Source organism: Syzygium oleosum, unplaced genomic scaffold (genome assembly GCF_021117445.2).
Source record: "Syzygium oleosum isolate NSW1041296 unplaced genomic scaffold, Sole_v2.1 Sole_v2.02, whole genome shotgun sequence".
NCBI classification, from domain to species: Eukaryota; Viridiplantae; Streptophyta; class Magnoliopsida; order Myrtales; family Myrtaceae; genus Syzygium; species Syzygium oleosum.
Window position 1 is genome coordinate 23,326,091 of NW_026607486.1, and position 21,678 is coordinate 23,347,768.

Below are 21,678 nucleotides of genomic sequence, written 5' to 3' on the forward strand. Positions count from 1 at the left end.
AAAGGGCTCAATATATCCGAGAAAAAGTTTGAGGATCCGATTACAAAATAAGAGAAGCATAAATTAAGGGTTCAAATATGATTTATCCCAAATCAAGAATTAAATAAGTACAACCACTTGATTTTTTTTTTCTGTTGACTGAAAATATAAAAGAAAATTCCAAATTGACATCTCAAAGCTTAAAATAAAGCTGCTTATGAGGCGTTGCAAGAGTTCCTCGTGAACTTGAGGGCACGCCCCCCAGGATATTGGAAAGCAATACGAACCTTTGGGCTCAAAGAAATGGAAAAATCTGAACTTTTCAAAGAAAAGTACAAACGGAAGTGTAAATTATCATTCAGAAAGGGAGTCGACTCGATCGGTACAGTAATGTCGCATGCGTAATGGCTTACGAGTTGCAAGAAGCCATCTGTTGTCAGCCAAAAGCGACAAAAATGGGTTTGGATCGTGACCAATATTTGGTTTTTATAAGTCTATCTGCTCCACCTCCGAGTCTCCATTATTTGTTCACTCTCTCACCGAAGCACACGGAGACAAGACCAGTGCGTGCGAACTCCACTGGTTCTAGTGCCAAGAACCAGAGAAGATGAGCAGTGCGGAGAAGGTAGTGGGCGTGACCGGAGGGTCGGGCTACATAGCTTCTTGGCTGATCAAGCTCTTGCTCCACCGTGGCTACATTGTTCGAGCCACCGTCCGAGACCCATGTAAAAAAAAAGTTCCCTTTCTTTACTCTCTGCTCTTTTAGCCTTCTTGGGCATTGTCGAGCTGTTGGAAGGAACAAAAAGAAAGAGCTGTTGAAATTTGATAACTCCCATGAAGTTGTGTCGAAACCCTTTTGTTAGTGTGAAACCATCATGTTATTGCTTTTCTCTGAGAGAAAGAAGAATTTTGGTAGCTTCGTTAGTGTTGTGTTGTAGATTGCCCTCTAATCTATATATCTGCCCAAGAAAGTTCAAATCTTTTTGCATCCTGTTCGACTTTGTTGGAGGAGCGGCACGCTTAAACCATCGTTTAGATTCCGCATTCTTGATTTACTATAATTCTTGTGTCGGTTTTCATAAGTGAATCGTCGAAACTCTTCTTGTTCCACTTATGCCTTTCTGACTATAGATGCTACTAATGTGTCAGTGAGGGTGCTTGCAAGTTTTTGAATTTTAATCAGTTGAACAGAGATTTCTTATTCTTGTGCGTGTGCAACAGCCGACCCAAAGAAGACAGGACACCTTCTGGCACTCGAGGGGGCTAAGGAGAGGCTGCATTTAGTCAAAGCGGAATTGCTGGAAGAAGGGTCTTTTGACTCCGTAGTCGATGGATGCGAATGTGTTTTTCACACTGCATCCCCTGTTTTGCTCTCATCTGCTGACCCCCAGGTGCTTCAATCTTGCCATGCCAATCATCTTTCATGATTTGTTATGTGTTTAAATTCCAACATTGTCCTTGCTTTCCTTAATAAGTAGATAGATCATGGACAAACGATTCCATTCCGTGTGGAAGGGGGTTTGCGTTTCTTCTGCCACGATGAGTTTAGTTTCATTTTTCTGATACTTTTTATGAGAATTTTTCTAAATGATTTCTTCTATTGCATAACTCAGGCTGAAATAATTGATCCTGCCCTAAAAGGCACCCTTAATGTTCTAAGATCGTGCGCCAAAGCCTCTTCTATCAAGAGAGTGGTTGTGACGTCCTCTATGGCTGCAGTTGCATTCAGTGCAAAAACTCTGACTTCAGCCATTGTCATTGATGAGACTTGGTATTCAGATCCAGAATTTTGCGAGAAATCCAAGGTTCCTGTATCAACATTTCCTGACAATATTGCTGTCCATTTCTTTCACCTGTGAAATTTTACTGTTGAGTTACATTCAGAGTTCCTGTTACCCGGTGAAACTGGTAAAATGCCGATTCTGAGAGAAGTTGGGACATCAGGGAAGATTTCTCTCTTAAACCACATAGCTTTCAATAGACACTTTTTACAGATGCCCGAACCAAGGAGTGCCAGTCTTATCACTGACGGTTGTTTGTGTTACTCTTGCAATTTTTTCTGGCACCATGGTAGATGCTACATATGCTTAACGAATATAACAGTTTCTATATACTTCGATTCCTGGAGGAGAATTACTTATCTTTCGTTTCCTTTAATTGGTAATCTCCGAATGCCTTGGATGACATCGAATGAAGTCCATGTCATGTCAATGGTTATTATATGAGTTGAATGAGGCTAAAGATTCTAACAATCTAACTTTGGTTTATCTATCTTCAGCTTTGGTATATGCTTTCAAAAACCTTAGCAGAGAAGGCAGCTTGGGAATTCGCCAAAGAGAATGGAATTGACCTTGTCACGATAAACCCAGGATTTGTGATTGGCCCTTTCTTGCAGCCCACTGTTAATCTCACTGTGGCAGCAATACTGAACTTCGTTAATGGTATCACTATCATCTAGCAATAAATTATATTTGTTATTAGATCTTTGCCATTTTATTACAGAGTGACTTCGTCAAACATTTGTGCATACTTTGTTCTCATTACCCACAAGACAATCTCAAGGAGTAACTATAGAACTGTCTTTCCGATTGAAGACGATCTCAGTGAAGTTGTATGCCCTTCTCAATCATACTTATGAGTTATGGCCACATGTGTCTCAAGGTGTCTTTCTGCATTAGTCCGTGGAATAGCTATCCTTCTTTGCTAGTAAACTGAATTTGGCAACATGAGGTCCTGAGGCCCTTGCATTCTTTTTACTGAATCTGGCTTATGATATGAAGGGTCTGCTTAATTGGCTGCACAGGCACAGTATTACAATCATTTATGGTAGATCTCCACATTAGACATAGTTTTCAACTACTGGCAGAAGCGTCCAGTATAAAGTTGTCTTGACGTTTGCATGGGTGTAATTGAGGCTTATCCTGCAGGAGCTCAAACATTTCCAAATACATGCTATAGATTTGTCGATGTCAGAGACGTGGCACTCGCACATATTCTAGCTTTTGAAAATCCTTCAGCTGGCGGAAGATATTGCATAGTAGGAGAAGTTGTACACTGTCATGATGCTCTACAGATTTTACGCAATCTCTACCCCACATTTCACCTCCCTGAGAAGTAAGTTATCATTCTTCCTTAATTCTCAACTTATCTTCTGTCAAACTACTGCACATCCAAGAGATCACGGTTGTTCCCTAACGGTGCAGATGCGAAGATGAGAAGCCTTTCTCGTCGAAGTATGAGATATCAAGACAGAAGGCAGAAGCTCTGGGTGTCAACTTCACTCCATTGGAGGTGAGTCTGAGAGAGACCGTCAAATGCCTCAAGGAGAAGGGATTCATCGCTGTCTAGGCCGTTGCTTAAAGCAGCATATCACAAGCTTGCTGATAATGATTGTGGACCTGTGGTCTGTCCTCAGCTTGTTAGCTCCTAAACTATGCAATTATTCTGAATAATGTATCATTATCCACTTTCACAGATGACTTTGCCAGTTTTCCCAGCTAATCTTTAAGTGATTAATTTTTACTTTCTTTGTGTGATTTGCCTGCCGAAAAGACTCATCATATAGTACATCAGAAATAATCTTTTAGACTTTGTAAGCAATGTTGAAAACTTGTGAGATAATTTGAGTTAATGACTCGAGCTAGCTGTTAATCCAAGAAGGCTCCTTTCTGGCCAACGTACTTGACTGCCATTATGTGTAAAGCAAATAGGAAAATTGAAGGGCTCGCTATAACTTGGATATGAATATCAAAGATTGATTCTGCCCATAACTTATATGACCAAAATAGTTGTGACTCATGATACTCTGAATTAACAAAACATTAAACAGTGTTTCTTAGCTTAACAAAACCTTGAGAATATAAACTGGATCATAAGTAGACAATGCGTGCTGGCTGCGACTGCCATCCTGATGCCAGAGAGCTTTACATGAACAAATTGCATCCAAACTTGCGGTACCTGATAATTGAGCGTGCACTTTGTGTCTTCGGCCGTTTTATGGGTTACCAAACAATCAATTCTTCAGTTCTGATGAAAGCATTTGAACTGCCATCTCATTTCATTTGCATATGTAAAGCGTCTGATAAGCCTTTGTATAACTCCATATGCATTACCCCATCCATAGCTTCAACACCTTATCTTTGCCGCCAGAAGCTACTTTCTCACCATCCGGACTCCAATCGACCGCAAAAACCTTCTCATGAGAACACGAACTAAAATAAGTAGTCCATGATAGACATACAAACTTAAAACTTATATGATGACAATGTTAAGTGAGCAAACCTCATCCGCATGACCTGGAAGATCTTGTTTCAACTTCTTTGTGCGAATATCCCAGATCTAAAAGTAAGCCAAACATCGAGCGAACATTTAAGCATTCAAATCAGGCAAAAATTCATAATAATCATAACCAATAAAAGGAGTAGACTCCACATGCTATCGACTTTCACAAATAGTTCAAACAGAACCAAAACAAGTAAGAGTACAACACTCAAACTTCCGTACATACTATAGATCATTTCTAATCTTATAAAGATCGTACTCTGGTTTACAATACATCACCATATCTCACAAAAGAAGTAACCCTAACATGGTCCAAAAGTTGACCACGATAGGACTGATCAATGACTTGAGCAGGAACCAACACATGGTTCAAAAAATAACTTTAAATAGGCCATTGAGATCTCAATGAAAACAAGTTGCACCAGAACAACTGCAAAAACCAAGTAAGAAAATAACCTAATTGCTTGCATCATAAATAAAATGATTTCCTCCATAACACATTGATATTATTTTCACAGATAATATTACAAGCTCTTCTGTTATAATACTAAGTGACCACACTTAATTTTCTTAAATGCCAGCACATGACGCAAGTTTATTTGGATACTAAATATATTTCTAACTACTTTATGGAAACCCTTCAAAAGCTATATGCTTTGTGCAACTAACCTTCAGAGTAGAGTCTTTGCTCCCACTCAAAAGAAGTCTACTATCTGCAGACCAACTGTGCATTATGTAAATCATGATTAGAGATCATTCTTGAATGGATAAGACGAGCAACGTTTGAAAATATCTCAAACCTTATCTGATATACAGGCCCGACATGTCCCCTGAATGCAGCAACAAACTTCCCAGTAATACCATTCCACAACTTCACAGATTTATCAAACGAAGCACTAGCAACCCATTGTCCATCAGGTGAAAAATAGACATGATTCACGAGCTGCAAACAAAAAGCATAATTTCCCGAATTTTAATATGTCAAATTTTACACTTAAGACAGTTCAACGAGGATCTAACATAAGAGCCTCAAGAAAATATGGAGAGGATGTCTCATCTATTGAACCAGTGCCACCAGGACCACAATGTGGAGAACGTCCTTATTTAGCATCATCATGCCAATTGATAGTACATCATGGAAGACAATCTTCTAAATACAGTTAAGACTTAGGGAATCTCACATCATCATGCCAATTGATAGTATATCATGGAAGACAGCCTTCTAAATACAATTAAGACTTAGGGAATCCAATCACAAAGGAAAAAGCAGGCAGCTGTGAAATCTCTCTCTCTCTCTCTCTCTCTCACACACACACACACACATACCTGTTGATGACCGGTCATTCGCATTTTTGGGTGCTTGCTGGCAGAAGGTTCCCACAAAAACATGGTAAAATCATCAGATCCAGAGACCAATCTTTCAGGAGCATTGCCTTTCATTTTCTTGTATCTTTCTAGTGCAACCTATGTTTATCAACAAAATACAGAAGTTCATATAACAGTTACCAGAAAGTAGAACTAAAAATGTGCATAGACCCGAAGGGAGAGAATCACCACAAGGGGAGAGAAGATGCACAGAGCAAAAAGACACTGAGCAAAATGTGCATACTAGGTTGTAAGCAAATAATGTTCAGATAGATATAACTGATGCATACTAGGTTGTATAAGCAAAATGTGCAAAGAGAAATAAAGGTGTAATTTCTTGCCTCATGATATGAAGATGATTCAACATAATAAAAGTTACCTACTTGCTTCATTTCTTCAGAAGATGAATACTGTTTTCCAGTGTGATCGAAAGCTCCAGTCCGAAGAACATACTCAGTGCTCAGAGCAAGGGAGTTAACCCAGTGTCCATGACCCTACAACGAACATTTTATATATAAGAATGATAATAAAGAAAAGAACAGAGGAATCTAGCAGCAACTTAAATTAAGAATGCGGACTTGGAATAACAGCTTTTTTGGCAGTAGAAACCAAGAAAAGACAACCATGTGAGCCATAAAAACTAAACTGCAAACTAAATAAGCAGTTCATATCTCAGCGACATCAAAAAATGGTGGTATTTCCATTCTTAACGTCAATATCTCCTGAGAACTAAACAATCAAGAAGTTCGAGGACATGATATCACCAATTGCTGGGCTAGACAATATGCCCAATTAGTATTGGGTAGGTCACTAGGTGCCAAACTGCCTCCTCGCACCAAAGAGATCAAGTAAATCGTGCTACTCCAAAGGCACAAATAAATCTAAAGCTTTTGTGGAGAAGAATAAAACAGGCACGCAATGACCCTGCAATCTGTATAATAAACTTTATAAAAGATGTTACCTTTAATTCCCTTATCAGCTTCCCCTGGGAAGTTTCCCAGACTTTGATTGTACAGTCCTGGGAGCTGCAAAAAATTTAAAACAATTACTTCATCAGGTAACAAGTAGTAGAAGCAGCAGCAGTTTGGCAAAGTCCAAGATACTTATTTGCTTGGAAGAAGAATTTACAAGTCACCACGTAATCTTAGGCCCATTAGAAGTATGATTTAGTCAAGAAAACTTCTTCATGTTATTTTTGTTGTTGTTCATGTAGCACGGCACTATCATATGGACATTATTACATCACAAACTGATTAAATATTTATCTCAGGGTTAAGTTGCCTCTCTTGTGTCCCAATTTGTCAGTGGAACAGCTATTCAGGATTGGGAAAGAGAGTTAATGACAAAAATTTAAAACCATTAAGTAAAAGGCAGTTTCACAGACAATTGCCAAAATTAAGGAAGTTGCATACCCAGTATATATTACACCATCTCCTCCCCACTTTACGCATGTAACAGCTAGAGTGTGACCGCTCAGACAAATTACACATTTCCTTAGTGTTACGTCCCATATGCGTGCATCACCATCTTTACTAGAACTCACAAAGCGACGGCTCGGTGAACTCAGATGGACTGGTTCCCAAGATATACCGGTGATCCATTTCTTGTGGCCCTGACATAAAGCAGATTCAATGTCTTAGTGGCACAGAGACTATTCTTGCTATGCATAAGCCACAACAACCAGTTCGACACTTCAACACCTCACAAATTAATGTCAAAAATGGTAAAGGATGTTAGAAAGCTTCCTCAACAAAAATGGTACACCATTTATCTCTTCCCACAGATGCGAAGCTACACAATAAACTGTACTTACTACGCTAAACTTATGGATATCATCCAAATTAACGCCAACACTGCTCCCACTTATTTTGCCACAAGTATAAAATTAGAAGCAGCATATTTGTGCTTTTATCCACCATTTCATCATCAATATGGAGAGTTATAAACCAAGAAATATTAATAGGAAATGGAGTTCCATGGAATCCTTGCAGGAAGGATTCTCAAACATATAAGTGTAACACCAAATGTCAAAAACTATTTAGTCTGAACAACTTTCCATAAAATAGATTTAGCTCCAAGTTAAATAAAGTCGTAAAAGCAGCAAATTACAATCAACTGAATAAGATACTTTCTAGTCTTATAATTCAATAAGGATCATACAACAAGTGGATTGCCTGATGGCTGCCCGGTCAATGGATCCCAGCATTGGAGTTCCCCAGCCTTGCTTCCACTTACAAGATGCTTACCATCAGGTGACCATGCAATACAGAGGACCCAATTCTTGTGCCCTGAGCAAGAAGAACTGTTCATTAAAAGAACAGATAAAAAGGAAACCAAGTAATTTACCACTGCAACAAACTGCTTACTAACATTTTTCCACCCACAATCCACTCCACTGGTGCAATGTTCAGCTTATGCCTCTAGGAAAATTCAACCTATCGCACCTTCCCCCCCCCCCCCGCCCCAAAAAAAATAAAAAATAAAAACAAAAAACCCAATGGTTCTCCAGCTAAGCAAATAGAAAGCAACTATACAGCAAGTAGGCATGCGTATATTTAGATGCCCCCATGATGGGGAAGGGAGCATACAATTAGAAACTTGAAGGACATAAGGAAATAAGAGATTCAGATATTCAACCTTTGCATGTAAACATAGGGGTCTGAGTACTTAGGTCCCACAATCGGACTGTGGTATCTCCTGAACCACTAGCCAGTTGCTTCCCGTCAGGACTAAAGGCTACAGAAAGAACAGCTTCTGAGTGACCTGCAATGACAGAAAAATGAACCTTTAAAAGGGCATTCAATCTGTACATATCAGACTATTAGGCATAATATAGGCATTGCTTATTAAGAGCAAATTAATTACAACATGTCAAGCAAAGGTCCTCCAGCACTCCATAAGGATTGAAACTATATTCTCCATAATCAACATCCTTCTAACAACATTGCTCTCCTTGATACAATGGCACCCCACCCCACCCCCTTCACCAAAAATAAAAAAAACTGATAGTATGTTATGATATGTCTAAGATCAGCCTAACTGAATCAAGTATACTATGAAAGATGGATAGTGTCCAGCAGCTACCAGAGCTGATGAATAAGAAAGTCAGCCTCATACCAGCAATTGTTGCTGAACAGCGATTTACAGGACGAATTCGGAAAATGGCTTGTGGCTGATAGACTATGGCCAAGACCTTCTCCACCGAAACTGCAATGTCAACCCAAATTAAAAATGAATGACAGATATGCAGTTAGAGACCCGAGGAAGCTCCTTAAAAATATGACGCCTTTGCTTCTTTACTGACCTCTGTTTTTCTGTAAGTAAGATTCAAGACGGACAACGAGCTCCTGGTCCGATATATAAAAAGTATACGGCAATTTCTCCTCCTGGTTATCCCAAAAGTATAAAATCCATTAGAGAAAAAGGGAGAAAATTGAAAAACTATCTCGGCCATGGATGAATTTTAGTAAACAAGAACGAAAATATGTAAATCAATCAACAGGAAATTTTTCAGAAAAAAGTTAAGCATTGACGACCAGAGGGCTTTGGCAATTAAACAACAATCTGGAAGTCAGTGTTTCACTTCACACAAGAGAAAAGGTCATGTTCTAAGTTAAGAACATGTTCACATAATGAGTAAACAAAGTAAAATTAATAAAACGGTATACACTTCTCAACAAGAACCGCGTGAGACCGTGAAACCAATCTCTCCAGGGAGAAACACGCCCAGTCCCGCTTAAAATTCTAGGTCTATGCTCACGTATACAATTGCAACACTGCATCAACACAAGCAAACTTGAAGATCAAATTCAAATCTTACGTTGTTGAGGAGCTTATTGACCATCTGTTGAAGTTGTTGAGGGCCAACGTTCTGAGGAAGGTACATGGGAGGACCCAAGGTTGTTCCTTCCGGATCCACCAGTTGACACATCACGTTGTTTACATCTCGCTCCTCTGCTTCCACCTCCATCTTTCCCACGACAACAATAAAAATTCAATCTTCTCTCTTCGAATCTCTGATAAAAATCGAAGCTTCAATTGATACAACGATACTGGGAGCGCGCAGATAAATTGAGAAGTACGTTTGTGATCGCGACGGAAGTAGGGCTGTCAAAATGGTCACAAACCCATATTTTAACTCATATTGATAAAAATGGGTCATAAATAGGTCAGCTTAAACTTATAATATGGGTCAAAATGGGTTCAAAAGAAAGAGAAAGGTCGAAAAATATGGGTTTCGGTGGGTTAAGTAATAAACCCACTTTCAACCCAAACTACTCTCTTCTCTTTCCCCCTCTGCAGACGAAGCAGCAGCACCACCGCTCCTCGCCTCTCTCTCGCCCTTGAATCTCGCCGCCCCCTCTCCGCTTCTTCCGTCCCTCCGCCTCCGGTCGTCTCCTGGTTGCACTCGCCGCCGCCGCGAGACTCTGTCCCCAATCGAACGATGTCGCTATTCGAGGATGACGACAACGACTGAGTCAACTCGGACTGAGCCGACGACCGCTTAACCCGGTGGAAACCTCCTCGAGGACGCGGTGGGGCTCCAACACTTCCGCGAGTAGAAGTGGCCGCCGAAGATCCCAACCCGGGTGAGGACGTGATTCGGGATCGGGGGTGACCAGAGGCTCAGAGCGACGCGAAAGATCCGAACTCGAGTGAGGAAGAGAGGAGCTTCAGGATCTAGAAATGGAATGACGTCACCGAGAGAGCCATTGACTGTTGCCTCGAACAAGAAGAGAGAGAGAGAGAGAGAGAGAGAGAGAGGAGAGTGAGAAGCAGAAGAAGATTGAAGATGGAGATTTACATGGAAGGAGAGAGAGAGAGAGAGAGCAAGAGGCATACAGAGGAGAGAGAGATGAGAGAGAGAGAGGGAGGTGTACCGACAAATTTTGTGTTTATTCGGTTTTTCCTTTTTTTTAAGGAAAAAAAAGGAATGTCATTGTAACTCTTCATTTTTTTTTTACTTTGTTTCTCTTTATCGGTTTTTACGCATAATTATAATTTTCACGTCGGATTTATCCAAAAATAAAACGTATGTATCCCTGGATGCATGATTGATCGCATTATCCAAAAATTAAAACATGTTCCGATTTATAGGTTTTTGACATTTTTTATTTTATTTACTAATTTTTTATTACTTAATATAATGTGAAGTTTTTATCCATAAAACATATACATGTAAAAAGCTTAAAAGAAGTTAAATGAGTGGGTATGAGTTTTCCTAGAATATTAATGTGTTTTGGTAATACGGGTCAGGTCGGGTATGGATCGAGTATGAGTCGGGTTAGGTATGGGTCATAAAAATTGGGGAAAATTCCAATTTATGGTCCAAAGTGGGGCCATTTTCTTAATTTGGGGTCCCAAGTGGACTTAGTACCAAATTGATACCCAAAGTCCCCAAAAAGTGTCAAATAAGGGTTTGGGTCGTGGTAGAAGCAAAATACTCGTGGTAGGTGATCCGCTGGATTGTTCCGTGAAGGAAACGGTGTTTTTATATTTTTTTTTGTTTTTTTCTTTTCCTTTTTCTCTTTTTTTTTTCTCCTTTCCCTCCGCCGGCCATTGCCGGGGCCGGCGGAGGTCGCTGGCCTCAGGCAGAGGCGGCCCTCGCCGGCGAGAGGGACCCAGGGCCGGGCGAGGGTCGCCCTCACCCGCCCAGCCCAGGCGAGGGCGGCCCTCGCTCGATGCCGGCGAGGGCGACCCTCGCCCGCCCCGGGTCGCCCTCGTCGGCGAGGGCCGCCTCCGCCTGAGGGCCGGCGACTCACGGCCGCGAATGGCCTATGAGGGAAAGGAGAAAAAAAAGAGGAAAAGGAAAGAAAAAAATAAATAAAAACACTGTTTCGTCACGAACAAGCATGGATCACTACGGCGAGTATTTTGGTCACGCGACCCTGCACTTTATTTGACACTTTTTGGGCTTGGTACCAATTTGGCACTAAGTCCACTTGGGACCCCAAATTGAGAAAATGGCCCCACTTTGGACCCCAAATTGGAATTTTCCCTAAAAATTGCATTGTGTGAAAATGGATCAAAACGGGTTATATGGCTCAATATAGATCGGACCATATTCGATCCGACTCAAATCCGAACCGATCCACCCATTGACGGCCTAGACGGAAGTGAAGTTGGGGGGGGGTCCTAGGGTTTTAGGCGGGCTTTTGATGACGACCTGATGCGGTGCGTGTTGGTTCACCGTGCTATGGTGGGGACGATGTCTTATGAAGTAACTAAGGCTTGTGTAAAACAAGAGAGAAGAAAAGATAAAGAAATATGAATAGAAGATGAGGAAGCACCGGTCAAACTCGCTCCTCAGAGGCCGACCCCTGATGGGGAGTGATGGTACGATGATGCTCTGTCCCCTCTTTCTTGTCGGAACAGTTCTTCTCCTCTCTTTGTAAAGAAACACTTGAGAAACCCAGTTCGTTTTCTGTTCTTGAACTATGTCCGAGTACAACATAACGATTTTAGCGCTGATGTTGCTGCTCAGCGTGATAACGGTAACTTCATCAGCATCGCGGTCGCCGGATGTCATTGAGTCTCTGCTCACCCGACCGGAGTCCAAAAGGGCATCCCCATCGGTTCGAGAAACGGCTGCTGAAGGCCTTCTTAAAAGATTGCTTCCTTTCCATTCGCACAGGTTCCAACTCAAGATCGTACCCAAGGTCTCATCTTTTTCATTACTCAAGATGCAATTCCATTTTGTTTCCTCAAGTCCTCTGGAACGAAAATAGAAGCTGGGGGTCTGCTCTCTCCATTCATTGTCAAGCCGCAGCAATGAACTGAGGAAATGTGAAAATGTCTAGCCTTTTGGTGACCCTTATCAAGTCACTGCGCTTTTCTCATTTCCGATTTAGTGAGAGTTAAATCTTTAAGTAAATAGTAAGCTAGCCGGACCCAATTCATAGTTTCTTGGACGTTCTTTTAGGTGTCGATGAAATGGATTTGTTCCCTTCAGTGATGGCGTCAAAATTCCTATGTATCCCTCAGAGTAGAACTCACTCTAGTGTATCGATGGTCTCGGTAAAAGTTACTTGCGATGTTGGCATTGAACTGTCTTTAGCTTTTCCAGTTTAAGTACGTATCTCTAGCTACTGTAGCCAAAAAAAGTGGTTCAAGTAATATCTTTCTTAGGGTCTCTATTAGCAGTAACCGTTAGCTGAACAGTGAAGATGCATGCTTTGTGCTCACCCGAAGAACATAGCATATGATCAGGTTAAGAAACTGTCCCTTTGCAAACTTTTTTTCTCAATGTCTTTCTGACACATGATAGTCATATGAGTGTAACTGTCAGTGGTTTGCGCTCACTTTCTTTCAGCTTGCCTATGAGGATGTTTGTGGTGGAAAGAACTGCTTTTTGATTGAAAATTACGAGGAGAATGATGGGCCTGAGATACTGTATGTAGTCATTGTTTTTGTCAAGTGGAGCAGCGTGCCTTTCATTTTTAATCGCGTGAAGGAGTATTACCCAGTCTTAGTTTGTGAGTTATGCATTGTTGAAGCTCTTTTGTCTATTTCACTACAGGATTAAAGGTACCACAGCAGTTGAATTAGCATCCGGCTTGCATTGGTATTTGAAGTATTAATGCGATGCTTATGTTTCCTGGGACAAGACTGGTAGCATACAGGTGGCTTCTGTTCCTAAGGCAGGATCCCTGCCTAGGCTGAAGGGCAAGGGTGTGATGATTCAGTGATCCGTCCCATGGAGCTATTATCAAAATGTTGTTGCATCAAGTTGTAAGTTTTCTTCACCATGGGACATTGAGGCTTTGGCGATATTATTAGCAAGTCGGTAGCTAGTTCGTCATGTTTGAGGTAAGTGAGGCAAAAGCACCTAGGGTCCCTCTTGCATTTGGACATACTATCTATTTGACAGTGTTTGTTCTTCAAGGAGCTAATGACTTGATGTCATGCGATTCATCGTAGAGTCTTATGTCTGGTGGAATTGGAGTAGATGGGAAAAAGAGATCCTGGATCGCTTTGCAAGGAGTTCACCTACCATTGGCCTTTACTGGACAAGAAGCCATTTGGCAAAAAGTTTTCATGGTGACATTTCACATGATCCTGTGTAAAATTGGTGACAAAGTAAAAGCAATTCTTAGTGTTGATTTCGCCGTAACAACTCATACTGATTGGTAAATAAATAGATGAATTTACTAACACATGACCGAGTGATCTGATGGCTATTTCCATTACCTATCTGACATTCATCATACAAAAAAACCATATTAAACGAAGTTGCCATAAGATGGTCTTGAAATGTTTCTCGTGTTTCTTTATAGCAAATTCATGTCATTTGTTTGTCTATTGCTATTGATTGACGAGTACACATTTGAAATTTAGCAGATGCCTTTTTGTACCCGATTTCCCAATACCTAGTCTAGAAAGTTATCGGCTTATGAATAGGTAATTGCATTGGTGCTATTGTCTGGATCTTCAATTAATTAAAACTCATGTTTCCTACTGTGTTCTGAGGTTTAGTCAGTTTATTGTTTCAGCTTTTGTCCGTTATAGCCATGCCTGATAATGATAGGCTTATCTAGCTGATTTGTCCTCTTTATTGTATTAGCAAGGAAGAACTAGAAGATTTTTTTGGCGGACTCGTGTTTCTTGCGTTGGCTCGCATGGGAAATTTGCTTGGGTAGGTAGAGGAGTTGTGATTTCTGCATCTTCTCTTTTTTTTCGATGATAAAAAAGGGAAAAGAATAGGGTAACTAGTTGAACAAATTTAGGAGTATTTTATATTAGATGGTTCTTTACACTATGTTTGATAATATGATTCTGCTAGCTAACTCATTGCTCCGCCTCGATGTGCAATATAATGCATTTTGTTCTCGCTTTGAAGGCTTTCTTTTCATCATCACAAGCATTTGGCTTCTAAGGTGTAATAATTTCTTCATCATAGGTGGGGTGACCCATTATCACAGAACTTGTTGGATCAACAGCTAAACTTGCAGTAACAGATATTGTCCTGGATGTCAGAGCTAGGCATGTTTCGAGGTATAGAAGAACTCTTTTCCAGTTTAGAATTATTGATAATCCAGGTATCCTTTCAGTGAGATTATCTACGATAGAGTTGTAGCAGGGAAAATTCAGAAAATTGCCATCAAAGGGACCTTTTTAGTTAATGTCTATTGTATATCTGTCTGATCATGCTGGTCATGAGACTCCTGATATGTATTGTTGTACTTTCAGTTCTTCCATCCTTCTCTGGGAATGTTCCAGAAGCATTGAAGAAGATACATTCGTCAGCTAATATAACTAGACTTGGGGACCGGTATGGCTAGACTCGGGGACTGGTATGGCTCTTTTTCTGTTTGTAATTTCTTAAGTGTTGATGACTTTGATGACCTTTTCACTCTTATATTGTCCTCCCATGCATCCCTTTTTTGTCTTCCTGCTTGGGTTCGATAAGTTCTTCATCTAGATACAGTTTTTGTTAAGATGCTACACATGGCATTTTTTTAATTTCCTTGTCAATTATAAGACTTGTAAAACAAATAGAGAAAAGGTCAAAGACATTATTTTGTTTTACTACCTGGAAGAGGATAGTCAAGAAATTCGGTCGACAATATTTCTCAACGTCCAAGATATGATGTATCTGATACATGCTAGCAATAAAGAAATCTTATGCTATTCTGAATGTTCCTTACAATGCAAGAGATGCTCTTTGAGTGGCTACTCAGAGATGAATAAAATTGGTTACTTGGAAACTGAACTGAATTGCACTAGCATCTTCTGAAGTGAGCTTTCATCTGCAACTAGGGCGTCAAATATTTCTGACTTTAAGATTTTGACATGGTATTTTCTACTGCCTAGTAGCAATTTATCCAGATTAATGAGCAATTTTGTCTCTAAGATTAATTTCTGGCAAAAACCATTGTTTCTTTCCTTCGGGACCATAATACAGATTTCATAGTCAAGTTTCCGGACTGGAATCCATCAACAATCTCGGCATCTAGCTTTAGAAAGCAAGAGAAATGCTATTACCCTTTGATCTACCCCCTTTAATTCAAGTGACGGTCTCTGACTTTCCTCAGGCACATTTGTTGTATTCTACTCATGACGTGGTTGATGCTGGGAATTGTCCCAAGGAAAGTCTACCGTTTAGGTATAATCTCAGACATCGTTAATCTTTGCTGTTTAAAATTTTCTCACCTTTCTACATAAGAGTGGATGACCCAGTAGAAGACCTAGGAAAATCACGATTGTCTTTTTGCTAGGTAGATTGAATTTGAAGAACTGCATTGCAAATATATGCAAATTAGCTTAAGAAAGAAAGGCAGAGCTGATTGGATTTAATTTTTGCCTTTAGCAGGTCATGCTGATTTAGAAAGTTTATAAATGTTATTGTCAATTATTTGAATGGGAATCATATGATTGATGGGCAAGTCCACTTGAGAGTCTTCTAATCTCATGGGTCTACCAACTCGCTTTTCCTTTCCTTCTCCTTCCTCATCTCCTCCAACAAAGCCTTACTTGTGTCTATGCCTATATCATCATCAGAGAGAACGTGTCACGAGCCACGTCTTAATTGTCTCTGTCAAGATATTCACTCAATTCCAGAACGAAGTACATATACTACCTGCGAGGTATCCACCATGTACATAACCGCTGAATCTTTCGCTTGTGTGTTCACCAGTGAAAAAGATGCGTCCTACCGAGGCCTGAGAACATGTAAAAAAAACCTGTTTCAGTTACACGTACAGTTAATAGCTAATTCAGGAAGAAGCGCTAGAGCTACCAAATTTATAGTTGTCTTGGAACAACGAAAGGAAAAAAAAAAACTTATTCCAGTTGCTTCTCTTAGGACATCGTAAAGGCAAGAGAATCTAAAGCTGCTAGAGATTTCACATAGAAATTAACCCCTAAAGGGAATGATTCAGAAAGACCTACATCTTTTGTCAAGCCATAAATAACAACTTGTCTAAGCTTGGATATCCAGAAGTAAGAACTACGCTGATCAACATGTAAACACGAAAACGGGAACTACCAGGATTCGTAATATTTGAAGCAAGATAAGCACCTACCTTAATGCTTTGAACGACCTGATGATTAGATATGACGGGGTACTTGCTGTAGCTGCAACGCTGAAACTTGTCATTCAACCAGCGGGGCACGAGTATATCGGTGGCGTTAGGTATATTGGGCCCAAACATATCCCTAAGCACCTCCATAGCCTCTTTCAGTGTTTCTTCGTCAGATCGACTCTCCACACGCTTTGATTCTCCATTTGTCAACGTCACAACCAGAATATTGGAACCAGGGTATGCATCCTCCATGTGCTGATGACATGCCCAGAGAGGAACAAAACAATCATCTTTATCAGATGAGTTTCCCTCAAAGCATTATGCAGTCGCTTAAAAACATTGCTCGAGATTTCACATCAAAGCATACAGTATCGAAGGCCATGTGTGGTAGATACAATTTACAGCGTTTTCCCAATGAAAGTAACGTAATTAGTATCAATACCTCATAATTAAACAAATTGGCTGCATTAGTAATGCAATTCCAGAGTGCAGCTAAAGAAATAGTCCAGTGTACTACTTGTTAACACGACCAAACATGACCAAACATGTTAACCTCATAATATTGAGCAAACAGTTTTTTACACTTTCTAAGACGCCCAATGGATGATATCAATAAGCACTCAATTCCCCAGAGAGTAACTTTTAGGACAAAGAAAACTGGAAGAAGAAGAAAGAAAAACCGTTAGCTAGCTGCAAAAGGTTTGTTCACAAACCTGCCAAAATGTGTAATAACCTCTCCGTTCGTGTGCATACATGAAGAACTCTTTCCCGGGTCCACAAGGCCAGAACTTTTCAGGAAACTTTAGGTAGATTTTCGTGTACACCGTCACGTCAAGCTTCTCTATCGCCTCCATCTTCCATCTCTGGTGGGCATTATTTCACAAATCAGTGCAACACTTCATCGAGCCAAGTAAAATGGACAATAGATCAAACATCGCTCAGCTTCTTTTGGGGACCACCAACTAAAGAGAAGCCGTAATCATAGTTGTTGCTTAAACCTCTAGACACCATTATTAAATAAGTAAACGTCCAAATGGACACGCATAGTTGTAATTTTTATGTTTCGTCCTAAAGAGCAGCCAGTTTTTTGGCGCGGGATGACATCCCAGGATTCGTCGGTCCTGAATTCTTTCACGAGGAAAACGTTCTATTGGGAGTCAACAACAGTTGTGCAGAATAATGATGATATTGAATTCTAATTGATATTGCTAGTCTTCTATGAATATTGAGTAATTAGTAGAGCAATTGGATGAATTAAATGGTCAACATATTCCGGTAAATGCAAGGGAAAACAAGGACGACAGTATAACCAAGAAATTTTTTTCAGTGTGTTTACAGATTCATTCAATCAACCAAAAGCAGCATTTTGCGCAGAAGTGTTTCACAATATTTATAAGAATCTTGTTAGGAACTTTCACGTATTAATTATAAGGCGCAATAATTCCGATTCGTACTAGTCTTTGATATTATTCATGCGATTTCAGTGCACCCTGTGGACTTTTCAATTGGGGAACTGGAAAAGGGAGACAGTCAAAGAAATAAGGAACGAAGGAAGATGTGTACGGGCATGGATGGCCGGAACGAGATGAGGTCACTCTTGAGAACCCCAATGCTAACGGACAAAATGGCATAATTGGCACTGTAGACATAACCATCCTCTGTAGTAATAGTAACTCCGCTGCTCGAGTGTTGTATTTCCCGGACAACCTGCCCCAAATCCACTCGTAAATACAGTGGCACTGGCATCCAATAAAGATGGAAGAAGTTTATCAACATAACTGAATGAAAACTGTGCAGTGGTCAGACGAAAAGATTCATTACCCTAGCGAGATTCGTTCATCCACAATCTGACATTATAGAAATAAGTAAATTGTCTCTGCTAATTTCCACCTATTGGGCACTAGTCATCGATTTTCTTCATTCTTGTTGCGTGTGAATTTGAGTAGGCAAGGAAACACCACATTAAATGGAGAAAATGACAACACTTCATATGTTCATGTTCTTCTATTTGAGTAGATTTGACCTCCCCAATTATTTACTTCTATATGAGGTCATCATGTTCACTGTATAGTGTATACGATAATGGACAGGAGCCAGTTGGCCCAAACCGTTGCTTATTGAGTGGTATACAGTCTTCTTTTTCGATATGAAATGTTGATAAAATGGCATTGATGTAAAAAGGTTGCTTTGCTTCTCAAACTAGAATCACTTGGACATGATAGCAACGGGAAAATTGTTATCTGCACTTGATACATTAAGGTCCAACATATACGATCCGTTGAATCATATAAATCCCACGTGAGATCCATGCAAGTAGTAATGTTGCATAACGAGTATGAATATTATAAGGATCCCAGTTGGAGAAAAAAATTAGTCCCATGCTTGATGAGGTAGACCTGGGACTATAGTATCCGAAATGTATATGATATGACATAAATAAATGAATAAATAATTGGCTAAAACAGCTTTTAGGGAACGTCGTCATCGACAAACTCCAAGGATGGGGCCAATCAAATCTCTTACAGCCAAGTGAGAAAACAGTTGATCCACACAAAACAAAAATTGGGGTTTTTCCGCACACTTTTGTTATTATTACCATAAACCATTCTCCGTCACTTTGTTTCCGTCTGACGATTGGATGATTAAAAAAACAAAAATTAAATTAAATTAAAAAAGGTAGGCATCATCTCCTAAATAAACAACCAAGATAAGAACAAAAAGGAAAAAAAAAAAAGAAGAGAGAGAATTATTGTTTACCTTATTGAGCTGAAGACGACTGTCCAAAATCTTGCCCTCGGACGTAACAAGAAAATCGTGCGCCATTTTGCGTACCAATTCCTCGTATCCCCTCTCGTCCGCCACTAAGTATTCTCCTTCCCCATAATCAAGGTAAGTCGGTATAGGCTGGGCCTCTGCCCAAGAAGAAACACCAAATGGGAAAAACTCATCGGCATTGCATACATCCTTTTTTGCTGCCAAATCTGAAGTTTCAACTGCACTAAAAAAAGCCGACTAACCGGGCATCTCGTAGTCGTGAAGCACGAAGTCGATGGCGAGCTCTAATGGCGTCTTCGCCGTCCTAAACATGCGCGAGAAGAAAGAGAATGAGATCGCGCACGGTGGAGAAACAAAATCTCGAGGGCATGAAAGTTAAGCAGGAGAGGGAATCACGAAGGAGGCTCTGTCGCTCCGGAGAAATAGTCACCGCCATCCGTTTCCTGCTGGTTTCTCGACTTCTCGGTAGCCGAGTCCACCGCCTTTCTGTACGAGTCGGCAGCGACTTCCCTCGGGAACACCTTCCCACTGAAACGAACGAACAAACTGCGTCAGCATCGAAACCGAACTCCCCTTGCGGACGGTGAAAAGGTATTGCAGAACTAATCATCTTCGCTTTTTTTTTTGCTTAGATTCACGCTCGAAGAACGCCCCGCAAGTGCCGAGAACAAAGATAAGCTCTCCGGCTGGAATGTGACATTATTGCTGACAACAGAAAAAACTCGAAAGGAAGGGAGAGGATCAGACCTGCGATCGTAGATGTTGTAGCGAGCATGACTGAAGTCGGAGAGGCACGTCCGGAGGGAAGACTTGGCGGCAAGCTCCCAAACGGGATTCGGCACCTTACCTCCCACGCCGACGATCCAGCCGGCGCCGAGCTCCACTGACACGCCTCCGAACGCTTCCTTGCGCATCCTGCCCCCGATTCGGTCCGTCGCCTCCAGTATGACGATGTCCTCCACGCCGTTCTCGGCCAGAACCTTGGCCGCGGCAATACCTGAAGAGACGTCCCACGAGGCCACATACACGAAACATCAGAACTAGTCGCAACAGATACATACAACAACCCAAGTGCAGACACGCCGCGGTCGCGGGCGGGGGACAGGAGGTTTCGTGCGTACCGGAGACGCCGGCGCCGACGATGATCACGGAGGAGCGAGACGGAGGATCCATGAGGGAGAATTAGAGAGAGAGATGCGTCACGTACTTTGGTTCGACGGGAAATGAAACAGGCGAGGATTTTAATCATGGCAGTGGAGGGCAGTTCGGTCATTTCCGCGGGGGCAGATTTGGAAATTTGCGGGGAAGTTTTATGGCAGGGTCGGCGTAATCTTTGCCCGTGCGGATTCGAGTGTCCACCGAAAACGAGATTAGTGTCCTCCTAAATGCAGGGTCAGAGAGATAATCTCAAGATAATCTACCTTTTCAATGAGATTTTTTATTGGATTTTTTTACGTAATCAATCCACGCATTAATATACCTAGTTAATGTAGCAGATTCATTGCTCCTTATGTGCTGGAAATTTTGAATTGGATTGGTACTACAAAAAAGCCCCAAACCGATATAATCGTAAAAAATTTATCCCAAACTAATTTTTTTATCACCAAAAATTCTTAACCGGTGACAAATTTATCTTCTATTAGTTTCTATTAAATTTTACCTTCAAATTTCTGAGTTGGATGACACGTGACAGTGACAAGTGTACTAATTTGAGGTTTTACTATCCGGTTGTCATAGGTGTAACAATTTGTGATTTTTTGTGATACTAATCCAATTTAACGGAGGGTAAATTTGTCACAAATATACCAGTTTGGGATTTTTTGTGATAAAAAAATTAGTTTTGGGTAAATTTGTCACGAGTGTGTATCGGTTGGAGATTTTTTGTAGTCAAAATATTAGTTTATGGTAAATTTATCACAGATGTACCAGTTTATGATTTTTCATAATATTGACCCTTTGGAATTTTCAACACATAAGGAACAACGAATATCAATAATTTGAAAACTATATATGCTCTTTTTAAAATTTTAAAATTTTTATTATTTAACAAAAATGAGTCAATGATAAATATTTTCATCATCAATGATATTTTTCTGTGTATTTCATTGAACTATAAATGAGCCCATTTATACGCTGTTACAAAATGGCCATCTATAGTAATAATGAAATTATGATCCGAAGAGAAACTCATAATAGAATAACGAAATTATGATCTAAGAGATTATTAGAATCAGACAATATATTTCTAATAAGA

The 21,678-nt window shown here is 40.4% G+C and overlaps 3 protein-coding genes and 1 long non-coding RNA gene across 8 annotated transcripts; 2 read left to right on the plus strand and 2 right to left on the minus strand.

The window, feature by feature from the left end:
• Positions 1-520: 520 nt before the first annotated feature.
• LOC130137384 (cinnamoyl-CoA reductase CAD2-like) lies at positions 521-3,579 on the plus strand. Its single transcript, XM_056308362.1, has 6 exons — positions 521-704; positions 1,201-1,370; positions 1,593-1,784; positions 2,258-2,420; positions 2,907-3,093; positions 3,183-3,579. The coding sequence occupies exons 1-6, from the start codon at positions 587-589 to the stop codon at positions 3,325-3,327; spliced, it is 975 nt and encodes a 324-aa protein (XP_056164337.1). The 5' UTR covers positions 521-586; the 3' UTR covers positions 3,328-3,579.
• Positions 3,580-3,713: 134 nt separating this feature from the next.
• LOC130137380 (notchless protein homolog) lies at positions 3,714-9,731 on the minus strand. Of its 4 annotated transcripts, none has more exons than XM_056308358.1 (14): positions 9,679-9,731; positions 9,446-9,595; positions 8,930-9,011; positions 8,743-8,832; positions 8,263-8,388; positions 7,786-7,913; positions 7,038-7,237; positions 6,587-6,650; positions 6,009-6,119; positions 5,587-5,724; positions 5,061-5,203; positions 4,930-4,984; positions 4,261-4,317; positions 3,714-4,171 (listed from the first exon to the last, which is right to left on the minus strand). In XM_056308358.1, exons 2-14 carry the CDS (start codon positions 9,593-9,595, stop codon positions 4,088-4,090), a joined length of 1,428 nt encoding a protein of 475 aa, XP_056164333.1. In that variant the 5' UTR covers positions 9,679-9,731; the 3' UTR covers positions 3,714-4,087. The 4 variants fall into 4 exon arrangements, with proteins under 4 accessions (XP_056164333.1, XP_056164331.1, XP_056164332.1 ...); XM_056308356.1 differs by having other exon boundaries at positions 9,674-9,721; XM_056308357.1 differs by having other exon boundaries at positions 9,446-9,731.
• Positions 9,732-11,967: 2,236 nt separating this feature from the next.
• LOC130137386 (uncharacterized) lies at positions 11,968-15,262 on the plus strand. Of its 2 annotated transcripts, none has more exons than XR_008815830.1 (4): positions 11,968-12,259; positions 13,145-13,356; positions 14,525-14,619; positions 14,815-15,262. It is a non-coding gene; the product is annotated as an uncharacterized LOC130137386 (long non-coding RNA). The 2 variants fall into 2 exon arrangements; XR_008815831.1 differs by lacking the exon at positions 11,968-12,259 and adding an exon at positions 13,546-13,754 and having other exon boundaries at positions 13,327-13,356.
• A 634-nt stretch (positions 15,263-15,896) lies between these two features.
• LOC130137381 (polyamine oxidase 1-like) lies at positions 15,897-20,815 on the minus strand. The gene is made up of 10 exons (XM_056308360.1): positions 20,546-20,815; positions 20,172-20,421; positions 19,821-19,952; positions 19,667-19,728; positions 19,407-19,561; positions 18,213-18,356; positions 17,363-17,512; positions 16,650-16,904; positions 16,205-16,286; positions 15,897-16,110 (listed from the first exon to the last, which is right to left on the minus strand). The coding sequence occupies exons 1-10, from the start codon at positions 20,595-20,597 to the stop codon at positions 16,034-16,036; spliced, it is 1,359 nt and encodes a 452-aa protein (XP_056164335.1). The 5' UTR covers positions 20,598-20,815; the 3' UTR covers positions 15,897-16,033.
• Between the last annotated feature and the right edge of the window lie 863 nt (positions 20,816-21,678).